The sequence below is a fragment of the Siphateles boraxobius genome, unplaced genomic scaffold (genome assembly GCF_051911475.1).
Source record: "Siphateles boraxobius isolate OS27281-9 unplaced genomic scaffold, OSU_SipBor_1 7, whole genome shotgun sequence".
In the NCBI taxonomy this organism is placed as follows: domain Eukaryota; kingdom Metazoa; phylum Chordata; class Actinopteri; order Cypriniformes; family Leuciscidae; genus Siphateles; species Siphateles boraxobius.
This window is the reverse complement of record NW_027509197.1, coordinates 27,847,707-27,862,200: the sequence shown is the minus strand read 5'-3', so window position 1 is coordinate 27,862,200 and position 14,494 is coordinate 27,847,707. Positions and strand designations below refer to the sequence as shown.

The 14,494-nt window shown below is 36.8% G+C and overlaps 1 protein-coding gene across 5 annotated transcripts in view; it reads left to right on the top strand.

Annotated features, from left to right (window-relative positions):
* Positions 1–14,494, top strand: part of ncam2b (neural cell adhesion molecule 2b) — a 235,687-nt gene that overhangs the window by 154,299 nt on the left and 66,894 nt on the right. For all 5 annotated transcript variants that reach the window (XM_077217135.1, XM_077217133.1, XM_077217134.1 and 2 more), the window contains exons 4-5: positions 6,394–6,537; positions 6,910–7,044. In XM_077217135.1, the coding sequence (XP_077073250.1) occupies positions 6,394–6,537; positions 6,910–7,044 (279 nt within the window). The remainder of the gene's footprint in view (positions 1–6,393; positions 6,538–6,909; positions 7,045–14,494) is intronic.

Genomic DNA, 14,494 nt, shown 5'->3' with positions numbered 1-14,494 from the left:
ATATTAAAAGGAAGCATGCTGTTACATGTCCCGGCCATAAAAGCAATTCAAGAGTACTGTATATTGATGCAGATTACAATGGAACAACATCTTGGCACAACTATTTAGGAATCCATTACATAGCAAAGGACATTATGTGTGTTAGCACAAAAAAACCTTCCACCATTGGAAAAGCTGCCATTGAAATAGCTGTTTTGATTTCCCTCTGAATAGGACATCCAAAAGCTTTCAAAGAGAGAGCCTCACAATGCAGGGAAAATGGACGTGTTCCATCTGAAGATGTTTGACAAATCTGTTGATATAAAGCTAAATGTAATTCCCCCAACAACGAGACAGCTGCCGTCACACGACACGGAGAAAACCAGCATCAGTGATAGGGGAAAACCAACAAGGATAGGGGGAGGACTTCACTATAAGAAAGAGAGAATAGTTGTGTTGCGTTCACAACCAAATTGAATGCTCCTTAGTTACAGTGGTGCACTTAAAGCAGTAGTTCACGACTTGCTTTCTACTGTGGAACAAACAGGAGACATTATAGAATGTTCTAGTTGCTGTATTTTTTATTCAATTACAACAAATGACGAATAGCTTTCAAGTTAATAAAAAAGAGTAGCCAAAAAAGTATTATAACTATGAATTGTGTACTATATTTCACGACTTGTGAAGTCTATAGCTTTATGTGAAAAACTGTTAATGTTCTCCTCCAGTGAGCTGTGCTCTTAAAGAAATATTTCACTTCAAAATGAAAATTCTGTCATCATTTACTAACCCTCAAGTTGTTTCCAACCTGTATGAATTTCTTTCTTTTGCTGAACACAAATGAAGATATTTTGAAGAATGTCGGTCACCAGACAGTTGATGTGAAAGTCATTGGCTTTTGTCAACTGTTTGGTTACCGACATTCTTCAAAATATCTTCTTTTGTGTTCAGCAGAAGAAAGAAATGTATACAGGTTTGAAACAAATTGAGCATGAGTAAATGATGACCAAATTTTCATTTTGAAGAATTTAATTTTGTGTCTTTCATTCACATAGACACAAAAACATACAGTATTGACATATTGACAGCATTGTAATTTTTATTATATATATATATATATATATATATATATATATATATATATATATATATATATATATATATTATTTAAAATGATTATGTTTAACTTTGGAGACTAGATTAAGGGATCATATACACTGCCCGGCCCCCCCAATAAAAAAAAAACTTGCTGTTTGGATTTAAATAGGAAAATGCTAATGAGTCTATGATTGGATCATTATTGCAGTGATTATGTTTCTAGTATTTTATATGTTTGGCAACGGTTCTTCTTGATGGGGTGTGTATTTCATTTTATTCCAGGACGACAATGTCAAGATCTATCAGGCTCAAATTGTGAAACTTAAATTCAACTTGATACTAATGCAACTAATGTCCAATTAGACAAAATAATGTTTGAAAAACAGTTTACAACTTCATTTTGTTCATCACACAAAGCTATCATAGACTTCTAAAGACTCAATAATATAATGCAAAAATCATAAGGAATCTTATCATATTTTTTATGATTTTTTTTTCATTCTTTTAGTGGCTCTAAGGAATTATTTCCCATTTATTGTAATTGGATAGAAAACAGCAACCTGCTCATAGTCCAAAATGTCTTCTTACTGTAGAGGAAAAAAAAGTCATGGGAGAATAATGACAGAATTTAATTTTTTTTAGAGATCTCTCCTTTTGGAAATACATCGTAATTCCTTTGTTAAACTCTTGAAATTAATGGGGAAGGGGTAATAAAGAACGAATGTGAAAGCGAGAGATCCCAAGCACAGACAAAGTGGAAAAAAAGAATAAGGGTGAGGAAATCTTTCTTTTAAAGGGACTGACTTCAAAGGCTTGAAACACAGGGGTAAAACAAGTCTACATGAAATGTTCACCAGAAATTCTCTTTCTTTTTTTAATGTGCAGGAATGATATTTTAATCCTCAGTGTGTATAATTAGTGGATGTTGCTAAACTTTCAGGAGATATTTCACTGCTTCTATGTGGCTGACTTTGTACCAGGCTTGGCATTTGCCTGTTCCATTAGAAGTTGTATTTGGAGCAGTGGGAGCCGTGTGTAAACAGACATGACTCACAGATCAATACGCAGAGCTGCTGCACTGATGAGGGTGTGCTGCATCTCTCAGCCCTCTGAAGACACATTTCCTTATACTGCGCTGGAGCAGCTGTTTACGCCAACTTCCCACACAAACAGAATGTGTCAGAATGTGGCTGTGAATTGTGAATAATCAGAGACTATGTAGAAGAACACCTGATTTATGACAAGCACACGTAGATGTTGACATGCCCCTTGTTTTTCGTTGATTTTTCTTTGGTTTTCTCACTAAGGGTCTGAACTAGGATTCCAAAGCCCTCATGTTTTTTTCTTTCATCTACATACATCTAGGGTTTCAAGTAATATAAATCAAATCTGTATAACTTCCACCCCACATGCAACCCCATCCTGAACAATAAGCAGTATCCAGCTTAATTGGACAGGTTTGTTTGTGTGTTTTATATTTCATTAAAGAGTTGCACAGTATGGAGAGGAGGAAATGGTACACAAGGTAGAATAGAATTTGCATCTTCTACATAAGGACTATGCCATGGCTCAGACAGATACAGATGTGATCTAAACCTGAAAATGCTGTCTCATCAAATTATCAAAGTTAATTTTATTGTCATTTTTAGCACATCACATGGCAATGGATAAAACCAAGCACAGTTCCTTCAGGAAACAACAGTGACGCATGCAGTAGACAAACACGATGACTAATAGTAGACAACAATAATATGGACAATAAAAAAAGACAATACCACAAGTAAAAACAGAATTGACCGTTAAATAAGTTGGCATTATAAAGTGAAAAAACTTATAAAGTGTAGCAGGAGTGGGATATGATTAATTTGAAGTACTAAGATTATATAGGCTAGGATATAGGCTTTTGAATGAGGTTGAGTGTAGTTATTGTTACGTCTTTGGTTTAGGTATGATTAAGTTGGGGGTATCCAACAGTATTATGCAGTATCCTGAGAAAGGATGGCTTCAAATCCAGTATTTCTGGATTTTCTATATCTGACCAAGATATTTATTTCACTGCATTTGATATAATCCCCCAATCTTGTGCATGCAGTTTGGCAGTTGGTTGGTTGGTTTGTTATGGTACTGTTTCTGCTAAGGATTTCCTGTTTATGCTCACTCAAATGTGTTCTTGATCAGATGTGGCATACAGTGCCCTAGGAGGGACCTTAATAAAAAACACTGCTGCATCCTTGGGTTTTGGACAGAACCATCATCATGTAGCATTCAATATACACTACTGTTTTTAAATGCTTTTGAAAGAAGTCTTACCAAGCCTGCATTTATTTGATCAGAATACAGTAAAAACAGTAATACTGTGAAATGTTATATTACATGTACAATGTTAGGGTTATAGGGTTAACGGTTAGATTTAGGAAATTCTAAAATGCTGTTATTATAATATTTAGTGCTGAATAACTTTTCTACTTATCAATAATGTTGAAAACAGTTGTGTTGTGTAATATTTTTGTGGAAACCGTTTTAAAAAATAATTGCAAGGATTCTTTGATAAATTAAGCTCAAATTAAGCTCAATTTTTATTATTATTTAATTGTTTACAGAATAAAATAACAAGACTGGCTTCAAACCCCCCACCCACCCTGATCACTCCCCCATACATTCATACTACAATCACAACCACAATCATCTTCACATTCATAGTGTGCAGGAAATCAGACTATAAATAGAAAAGAAACACAAAGCGAACAAAATTTATAGAATAAATCAATAATACTGATCAAAAATCAATAAACAAAATACAATACAATTAGCAAAACATTTATGACATAACACATGGCACATCTTTAAGCAAAGACTCTAATATTTCTATCTATAACTCAAGTAAACAGACATTCCATTTCTTTTCATGCTCAGTTATTCTGTTATTAATGTTTGCTATAATTGTTTCCAGCATATACTAATGATAAACTCTATTCTTAATTTTTTTATACATCATTTTGATATAGTTTTAACTTTAAAAATAAACATTTTACCTATCAAGATAATCATATGCAAAAAATGTGTGCATTTACCTTCAAAGACACATAACAAAATATTCTGAGGTGTGGTTCGTAAAACAATATCCATAGACCTTAACCATGACTGTATACTGACCCAAAACTTAGCCACATATGGGCAAAAATAAAACAAATGCATCAACTCCTCCTCCTCATCCCCACTGAACCTGCAACAGGGATCCTTTTCTATCTGCCATTTGAACAAAAAAATTTTTTGTTGCAATAATTTTATAAAAGATTTTAAGTTGAAATATTCTGGAATATGAATCAATTGTAGTAATAAATTGTTCTAAAGTAATAATTCCATATAATAGGATCATTAAATTCATCTTCCCAAACCCGGCAGGTTCTGTTTGGAAAAAGTGCAGTGCCTGTGATATTTAAATTCCAAATATATATATCATTTTATTTATCTTTACACCGGTCAACCATTTTAAGCATCTTATTGGTGGGAGACAACCCATTAATTTATTCTTCTTACCATTTTGCAATTTAATTTTCCAAGTTTAGGGAATTGCAGAAATCAGCTGGTTGAATTGTAACCGACCGAGAGAAATATTTAAAAAAAATGTCTCAAGTTTTCATAAGAAATAAAATCTCCAGATAAGTCCAAAAGGTCATTGACAAAAATTAACCCATTCTTGATACATTCCTCCCACAACAATGGCTTGTCTCCAACCGTAATGTTTGAATTCATCCATAGCAATTTTTTATTTTTATTTTTTTTACATTATAGATGTATTATATACTGACACTTTTGCTCTATTTAATGCGCCCTAGCTGAATAGAATAATGAATTTCTTTCAAATAAAGAAATCTCACTGACCCCAAACTTCTGAACGAAAAACAAAGAAATCTCACTGACCCCAAACATCTAAACGCTAGTACATACAATGGGGCTAAAGGCCTTAGAAAATGATTTTCACTATAATCCCATAGTGTATGATTGCAGAAAAATATATATGTTTTAGTGAACATTGATGGAGCAGCAGATTTTGTGTGAAAATAAAATTGGCATTAAAATTGTATAAAATATATATTTTTTAAATACAGAAACAAATCAATTTAATATACACTAACGGTCAAAAGTTTTAAACATTACGTTTTTTTTTAAGGTTTTTGAAAGTAGTCTCTTAAAGTTAGGGGTACGTAGGTGATTCTCTGCAGAAACATTTTTTGTTATGCTGGTTGAAAGTCTCCTCATATCCGGATAGCAATCACTCTGTTAAGCGGTCTAAATTTATTTATATAAATATATGTCGTCTGTGGAAGGCGTAGGACCAAAAAATGTTAGTTCAATCCTTGCGTTCGGTCCAAACGGTCCTATAGCATGTGTTCCCTGTCGGTCAATGCGCGTTTGCATACCACTGCACAGGCTGTTCAAGCAGACATAATAATTCATCCGAACGTTCACGTACGCTGTGCAGACAGAGCGAGAATGGCAGGCAAGCAGCAACTTACTTTCCTTCTGAACCGACAACAAGTGGCACTGGTAAAGGATCTATGATCCATATCTTCAGCGGAGCCAAGCAGACTCTCATTGTGGAAACCCTGTCATACAAGAAATATTATTACACACTGACAAGTTTTGCTAGCTAAACAAACCGAAAACTTGCTGCATCTAATTCTGTTATTAAGATTTTGTTTAAGTTTGGTATTGTAATGTTACTAACTGTACTATAAAGTTTTCTCACCGGTGAATGACACATGGTAATTGTATTGCAGTAAAGTTGTCTCCAGTCTTCTTCCAATGCTTTCAGGAGGCGTGGCTACGGACCCGCGGGTGGGACGTACGCTTTTGGTGCTATCAGGCTAAAGTTACCATTTTCCCATGTCCTAGTACAGCACCTTTAATCTCTCCGAGGCTGGTCAAAACTACAGTAAAAACAGTTATACTGTAGGATACAGTAATGCTGAAATAGTATTACAATTTTAAATTAACTAGTTTCTTTTGTAATATATTTTAAAATCGAATTTATTCCTGTGATGGCAAAGCTGAATTTTCAGCAGCCATTACTTTAGTGTTCAGTATCACATGATCTTTCAGAAATAATAAAATGAGCTCAGAATCAACTTTGCGCTGCTGCCCGTGCATTTTAACAAGCCGATGTTTTGGAAAGTTCTGCTGCAAGTTTTTGTGGCATCTCGTGGTTTAGAGGAAAATAAAACCAAAGGCGCCTTTTACCCTGGTAAGCCTTTATCCCCGTTGTACCCTATACACGTAGCATTTTACGTAATCTTTATCCTCCCTGCTCCACAGAGAAGCTGACGTTCAGAGATGTGAGGTCTCCACAGGAGTTTCGACAGGGCGATGTGGCTGAAGTGGTCTGTGATGTCACCAGCTCCCCCGTGCCTGTGGTCTCCTGGTTTTACAACAACGTGGAGATCATTGAAGATACTGAGAGTAAGTAATCTGCCATACCGGCAAACAACTATATTGTTATAAGATAATTGCTAGAATATACAGTAATTGTCTGTGAACACTTGAATTGTTGAAAGTTAACGTAGAGTTCATGCTGCTCTGGAAATAATTTGAGAAATAAAAAAAGATTGGCAAAAATAAAGAAAAAAGGAATAAATAAATAAATAAATGCCAAAAGTATTGTCATTGTAAAGGATTTAAGCCCTACTTTCACTGTAAGACTTGTAAAATGATATTTCCTTTCAAAACTCAGTGTTGACAAGTGTTAACAAGCATATTAGTTGTCAAAAATCAGCCAGCAATAGAAGGCAAAATTAGCCTGTCATTAACACCATCAAATATTTTGTTCTCCAGAGTTTCAACTCTTACAAAACAACAATCTACAAGTCCAGAGAGTAACTAAAGCAGATGAAGGAGTGTATCGCTGCGAGGCCAGAGTCGAGGCCAGGGGAGAGATTGACTTCCGGGACATCATCCTGGTGGTTAACGGTGGGTTTGGAAAGATATGTTCAGCACACAGTGATGTAAGAAGCCGTAGGATCCAGTAGTCTTTTTTTGAGACCTGTCAATTTAATTATTTATCTATATTCATAATTTAGATTTTTGGGTAAACTATTCCTTTAAACATAAAGTCATTCCAGCCCTGTATTTCAGACGAAAGCCGTGCGTATCCTGTTATCTCAATGACATTAGCCCTGTTCACTCTGTTGGGAAGGAAACGGTACAGTGACATCACCCTGTCTGCATGTCCTTGTATAGTGCAATGATAGCGAACATGAACGGGTGTCTGTTTAGTTTACTTCTGATATTTTCCTTGCTGATCCAATCATGGTGCTCAATGAGGCATGACCGATAATCCTGCCGACATGACAACACATATCAGAGGCCGACATAAAATAGATGCCACTCTGCGGGGCTGTTCAGAAGCCCCTGGTCAGATAAGTGTTAGATAAGGAATACAAAATTAATATGTCTTTGTCCTCTAGGAGACTTTTGATCTTTTCGAAGTTAGACACATTTGCTAGACGTGTGGTGTTTGACACTTTGAGATGACTTTGAAATGTCCAGGCCATACATACTAAACAGCATCTCTGTAATATTTTGTGGCTTTAATGTGTGAGTAAAGCTGCAGAGAGCTTAGCTTTCCTTTGGCCCCTTCATGTGTGTATGTTAATATAGATATGAATAGAAATGGAATGAAAATGACTGTTCAAGAAGTAGAGAGGATTTCCTAAGCAGGAGTTTTCATTCAATTAGTTTTGCATAAACAAGTGACACTGGAATTTATTTTTAATATTGTGTTTGCGGTTGTTATTGGTGTTGGAAGTCACACTTTTATTTGAAGTTGTCACGTGGTTAAATGTTGAGAAATGTACACTATAATTGGTGTACATACAGTGGGAAAAAATTTATTTGATCCCCAGATGATTTTGTAAGTTCGCCCACTTACAAAAAAATAAAGGGTCTATAATTTTTATGGTAGGTTAATTTTAACGGATAGAGACAGAATATCAACCAAAAAAATCCAGGAAAAAACACATTATTTAAAGGTTATAAATTGATTTGCATTTCAGTGATTGAAGTAAGTATTTGATCCCCAAGCAAACATGCCTTAGTACAGTACTTTGTGGAGGAACCTTGGCAAGCACAGAGGTAAGACGTTTCTTGTAGTTGGTCACCAGGTTTGCACACATCTCAGAAGGGGTTTTGGTCGACTCCTCTTTACATATACTCTCTAAATCCTTAAGGTTTCTTGGCTCTCACTTGGCAACTCAAAGTTTCAGCTCCCTCCACAGATTTTCAGTATGATTAAGGTCTGCAGACTGGCTAGGCCACTCCATTACCTTAATGTGCTTCTTCTTGAGCCACTACTTTGTTGCCTGGTCGGTATGTTTTGGGTCATTGTCATGCTGGAAGACCCATCCACGACCCATCTTCAGAGTTCTGGCTGAAGGAAGGAGGTTCTCGTCCAAGATTTGACAGTACATGACACCGTCCATCGGCTGCGTCCCCTCAATATGGTGAAGTCGCCCTGTACCTTTAGCAGAGAAACAGCCCAAAAGCATAATGTTTCCACCTCCGTGCTTGACTGTAGGGATGGTGTTCTTGGGGGTCATAGTCAGTATTTCTCTCCCTCCAAACACGGCGAGTTTAGGTCAAAGAGCTCAATTTTAGTTTCATCTTATCATAGCACTTTCTCCCAAGCCTTCTCTGAATCATTAGATGTTCGACGGGCCTGTACATGTGCCTTCTTGTGCAGGGGGACCTTGCGGGAGCTGCAGGATTTCAATCCATTGCGGCGTAGTGTTACCAATGGTTTGCTTGGTGACTGTGGTCCCAACTGCCTTGAGATCATTAACAAGCTCCTCCCGTGTAGTTCTGGGCTGATCCCTCACTTTTCTCGTGACCATCCTTACCCCATGAGGCGAGAACTTGTATAGAGCTCCAGACCGAGGGCGATTGGTGGTTATTTTGTATTTCTTCCATTTCCGAATAAAGGCACCAACAGTTGTCTCCTTCTCACTAAGCTTCTTGCTCATTATCTTGAAGTACATTCCAGCCTTGTGCAGGTCTAAAATCTGGTCCCTGATGTTAGACAGCTTTTTGGTCTTGCCCATCATGGTGGACAGGTTGGAATGGAAGATACAGATTATGTGGACAGGTTGTTGATGTTCTGTTTCTATCAGTGAAAATATACCTTTAGAAATAGACCCTTCATTTCTTTGTAAGTTTGTAAACTTACAAAACCAGCAGGGGATCAAATAATGATTTCCCCCACTGTAGATATATCAGGGACATTATGGAAATTTTTGCTCTTGCATGGCTTGTCATAGCTCAGAATAGTTGCTTTATCTTTTTTTCAATGGTGTACTGCTTAATATTCTTGTGGAAACTGTGATGCATATTTTTTCGGGATTTTTCTTTATTTCAAATTGTAATTTGTCACTGATCAATTTAATGTGTCCTTACTGAATAAAAGTATTAATATTTATTTTAAAATAAATCTTACTGAGCCTAAACTTTGAACTGTAGTGTAGCACAAATAATTTGACAATTATCAGAGAGTTTTAATTAGATGTATCTTGGTCAATCTATACACAATTTGAAACATTGTTGAGATCTCATCTAAAACTATATATTATCCATTGGCAAGATTATTGTTTTCTATTCCCATGAGAAAAATTAAGAAGCAGGAAGCTTAAGCAGCATTTGCTCTCTATTTTCTCAGAGGAACAATTAAGATGTTTAATGTTTTTTTTGTCATTTACTGTCATTTCTGACTCCTAAGTATCCTTACTGTCCTTCAAAAGAACTGATTTATAGTAATTTTATTTATAACTGGATCATTAGCCTTTGAACGCATATTTGTTGATACTAAAGGTCATTTCAGTCTGTATCAGATGGTTTGCTGGCTTGATTTGATATCTTAATGCCCAATTGTGTCTCACATTAGCAGAGCTGTTTCAGTTGGGCATGTGTATCTGGGAATAGGTTAAATTAGATTACTGCCTTTAGAAAATAGGCATCGATTGGCAAGAAAGTCAATGATAATCTTGTTGAAACCATTTCGGTGCATGATAGCCCAGTGCTCTGTGTGTGTGTGTGTGTGTGTGTGTGTGTGTGTGTGTGTGTGTGTGTGTGTGTGTGTGTGTGTGTGTGTGTGTGTGTGTGTGTGTGTGTGTGTGTGTGTGTGTGTGTGTGTGTGTGTGTGTGTGTGTGTGTGAGTTCCACAGTGTGTGCAAATTTAAAATAATATTTTACTGAGAAATTAAAATTCTGCCATCATTTACTCACCCTTACAACCGGCACTTTGCAGGATTTCTGTTTTTGTCAAACAGCGATCCCTAGAGTCGCTGTAGAGTACTTGTATTTAATGTTACTGTCGTAAATACAACTGACGCACAGCGTATTTGCACTCACGGCCTCTGCACGGGGGGAGACGACCACCATTCAACCCGAAAAGAGTTATATAACCATTCCAATAACTCTGAAGCTGTTCAGTTAAGCTAAAAAAAACTGCATAGTGCTGCTTTAAGTAATTTCAAACCCATGACTGACTTTCTTCCATGTAACACACACACACACACACACACACACGCACACACTCACACACAAGAATGCTAATTTCTGAAGACTGTGCGTCACTTTTTACAGTTACAATGTATGGGGACTGAATGTTTTAACAATAGGCAAGAAAACATAAAAAATAGTCCATACAACTTGTGTGAAAGTGTTCTGAAGTCTTGATATTTTAAATCAACTCAAACACACCCTCCCTTCATTGCTCTGCCCCCAAAATGCATGAACACGCAATGTGGGGATGTCAATTTATAGCTGAAGCGAAGCAAAATATAATGCTTTGCAGAAAATAAAGAGAAGATGACGAACGAAAAACAAGGATGATCAAACAGTCCACAAACGAGCAAGAGTTCATTGTTATTCACCAGCGGCTCACCAGCTCCAGACAAACAATGACACTCAAAACTGTCCTGTACTATAGCTAAGATTACATCAACAGCCTATCTTCTTTGAAAACATAGGAAAACCAATGTTACTTATGTATGGAGCAGAAACAACACAACCTCGGCATCCATTTTCAGGCCTTCCCGCTTAGGTCTCTCCTGGGCTGGATAGCTTTTCTGATGTTAATGCAGGTCCTAAAGCTCTTGCCTTGTCATAACCCTTCTTTTTTCCAGTGATATTTGTCAGACCTTTTCTCTTTTGTCTTTTAGCTACAAATCTCCCTCTTCTTGCTCTCTCTCCTCCCCCATCATGAATGGACACGGCTCCTACTGCTAATTGGCTACAAGTGTTTTGTTGTGCTCAGTCTGATCCACTTTCAACAGCATTTCTCAGAAATCTCTTACTGCACCTTTAAAGTTGTTAGTCATTGATAAGCTTCATCTCCAGTGGTCTTCTGTGACAGTGAGTTGAACTTCCACAAATTATTCACTCAAAAAAATAATCTGTTGAACCAACTTAATTAAATTAAGGAAAGCTTTTCCACGAAATTGAATTATATTTATCCAACAAAATCGAATTTGTTTGAAATGATTTGTTGTAATCTTGCTGTATGAACTTAAATTAATTTTGTCAAGACAACAAAAATAATTGTGTCATTCCTACTAGATAAAGTTTTTGTCAAGTTACCCAGATTTAATTTTTGTCCTGCCTAAAATCACCAACATTATAATTTTAGCTAGTTTGACTCTATAGTTACTTCAAATGATAGTAGCCACTAGCATTCAATTTAATTACAACAACTTTTCACATAATAATATTAGATATGACTTATGCAGGTCTGCAAGTGAGGTTTAATGCATTTAGAGAGTATACTGAGTTGCCACAGCCCAAACACAGTCGTCACTCTTCTGCATAATGGTAACCACAAAATTCAAAAACATTACATAAAGTCCTCTAAGTTTCTAACATAACTGAACATCAAATACTAACATCAACTAACAACATCTTTCCATTTACTGAAAAACACATAAAATAACATTTAAATCCCTAAATTCACCCTCCTAATGCAGTCCCTTGCAAAGCATGCTGGGAGCTACAGTTCCACTGCCAAGTTAGTTGTCAACAAAAATAATTCATGTAGTTTTCACACAAATGAATTAAGTAAACTTCAGTTTTAAATATATTAGGTTGATTGAACACAATTAAATTAATTTCCTTATTTTAATTAATTAAATTTAACAAGAGGAAAAATTTATTTTTTTGAGTGTTTTTGATTCGTGAATGAATCAATCTTGACTTCCACCCTTGCTCTCTTTGGCACATTCATAAATTAATAAGAGAAAAATAGCAATGTTCAATTGTGTTTCTTTTGTCTCAAGTCAAGTCTCAATTGTGGGGGGGCACAATCAAAGTCAGAAAAAAGATAAAACTGACAAGTCTGCAGTGCCCTGTGTGATCTTTGAGCTGCCCACTCACACAGACACCCTCATTACCACCAGCTCAATCGTAGGACTGTCTATTTAACCCTGGAGAGTGGTCAAAGCATGCTGAGTTTGTATAGTTGGTTTTGAATGTTTTGAATAGATGTTTGAGATTGAACCCTATCCGTAATGATGATGATTCCCATCAGGACCTCCACGGCTGTCATCTCATCAACAAAAACACGCTCATTCTTCTTCAAAGTGCCCTTGCGGGAGTAATGCGTACCATGGATGGACTGAAGACAAATGGCAAAACAATCGTGGCATTAATTTGAACTTGGCTGTCAGCAGTTTGGGTTTACCTAATGTATGATCCATAATGTGCAAGGGGAAAAGCAAATAGTGTGTGCGTTTATGATTTCTAATAGAGGATGAGAGTGATGTGTTAATATACTGCCAAGTCAGGCTGAAAGTGACCATGAATAAAACATCCATTTAATCTAATCTTTTTACCCCGGCGCACACTCCATTAAATTGTGTTATGTCTTGAAACCAGTCACAACTCAAAATTATGCCTTTTTCCAGACACGATTGGTCCAAACCATTCCCTAAACCAGAAAATTGGAAAGAGGAACAAAAATGCTGTATTTAAAAATCAGTGTTAGAAGTTTGCAGAACAACATTGCTGCCTATTATTGAAACTATTTGAATGCAGTTCCTTCTCAGGTGAATTACCTCATTCTGAAGGGCAAGTCAGAGTACTTTCTGAATTGGGTTAGGTTCAGTTTGAAATTACTTTATCACCTTCCAGTTCTCTGCAGAGATGGAAATATAAAAATTCTCACTCAAATCATTGCACATACCAATAATAGACTCCGCCAATGAAAATCGCTGTATCTGCCTGACCTTGGAGTGCACATATAGAGCTTTAATAGACACACACACACACACACACACACACACACACACACATACTTTCAGCTGTAAACAGTCACTTTAGGAAGATAAGTCGATTTTTCTCATGAATATAAAGTCTGAAAAAAAATAATTATTTTGTGAGATTGTTCGTGGAAGTTTGTTTGAGGTCATCCAGGTTGACCTCTTGTTTGACCTGAGGTTTTTCTCAGTTGACCTTTTACTATATAATTAAGTAGACTGCCCAGGACATATTGATTCAGAAACAGAGGGTGGCTGATGTATTTATTCATTCTGTTTCTGGCTTGTATTGGGGCATTTTGAGTGTGATCACGTTGTTGATGATCTGTATGCACTGGAGATGAAGGTGAGTGAATAGAGTTAGTTCTATTAACTGGTGTGTGTGTGTGTGTGTGTGTGTGTGTGTGTGTGTGTGTGTGTGTGTGTGTGTGTGTGTGTGTGTGTGTGTGTGTGTGTGTGTGTGTGTGTGTGTGTGTGTGTGTGTGTGTGTGTGTGTGTGTGTGTGTGTGTGTGTTATTTATATAGCGCTTTTACAATACAAATTGTTTCAAAGCAACTTTACAGAGATAACAGGAAAGTAAAGTTGTAATAGTATTGTTAAATTCAAAATTAAATGTTAAATGTCCCCAACTAAGCAAGCCAATGGCGAATGAAGGCGAAAAAAAAGGCGACAGTGGCAAGGAACCAAAACTCCATCAGGTGACAGAATGGAGAAAAAAACCTTGGTAGAACCCAGGCTCAGTCGGGGGCCAGTCCTCCTTTGGCCAACAAACGAACAGTGTATGATTATGATTTAGGCGGCATAATAAGTCAGAAGTCAGATTGGATCAGAACTTTCACAATATTTATCCAGTTCATCTGGTTAGGGGTCGGAGTCATCACGCCGGTATGGGGATGAGTTTGTTGAGGTGTCCATGAGGCCTTCACAGTGTTGATGAGGCTGGCACTTCAGGGAGGCGTTGTTGTCATGTCCATGTGATGGTCCTTCATCAGATCTGGATATGGCCTGGATCCGGCGGTTTGCGGTAAACCTCGGGATAAACAGAGAGACTAATATTAGCGTAGATGCCATCCTTCTTATGATGTACAAAGTACATCAGGATTTATGGGAAGTGTTC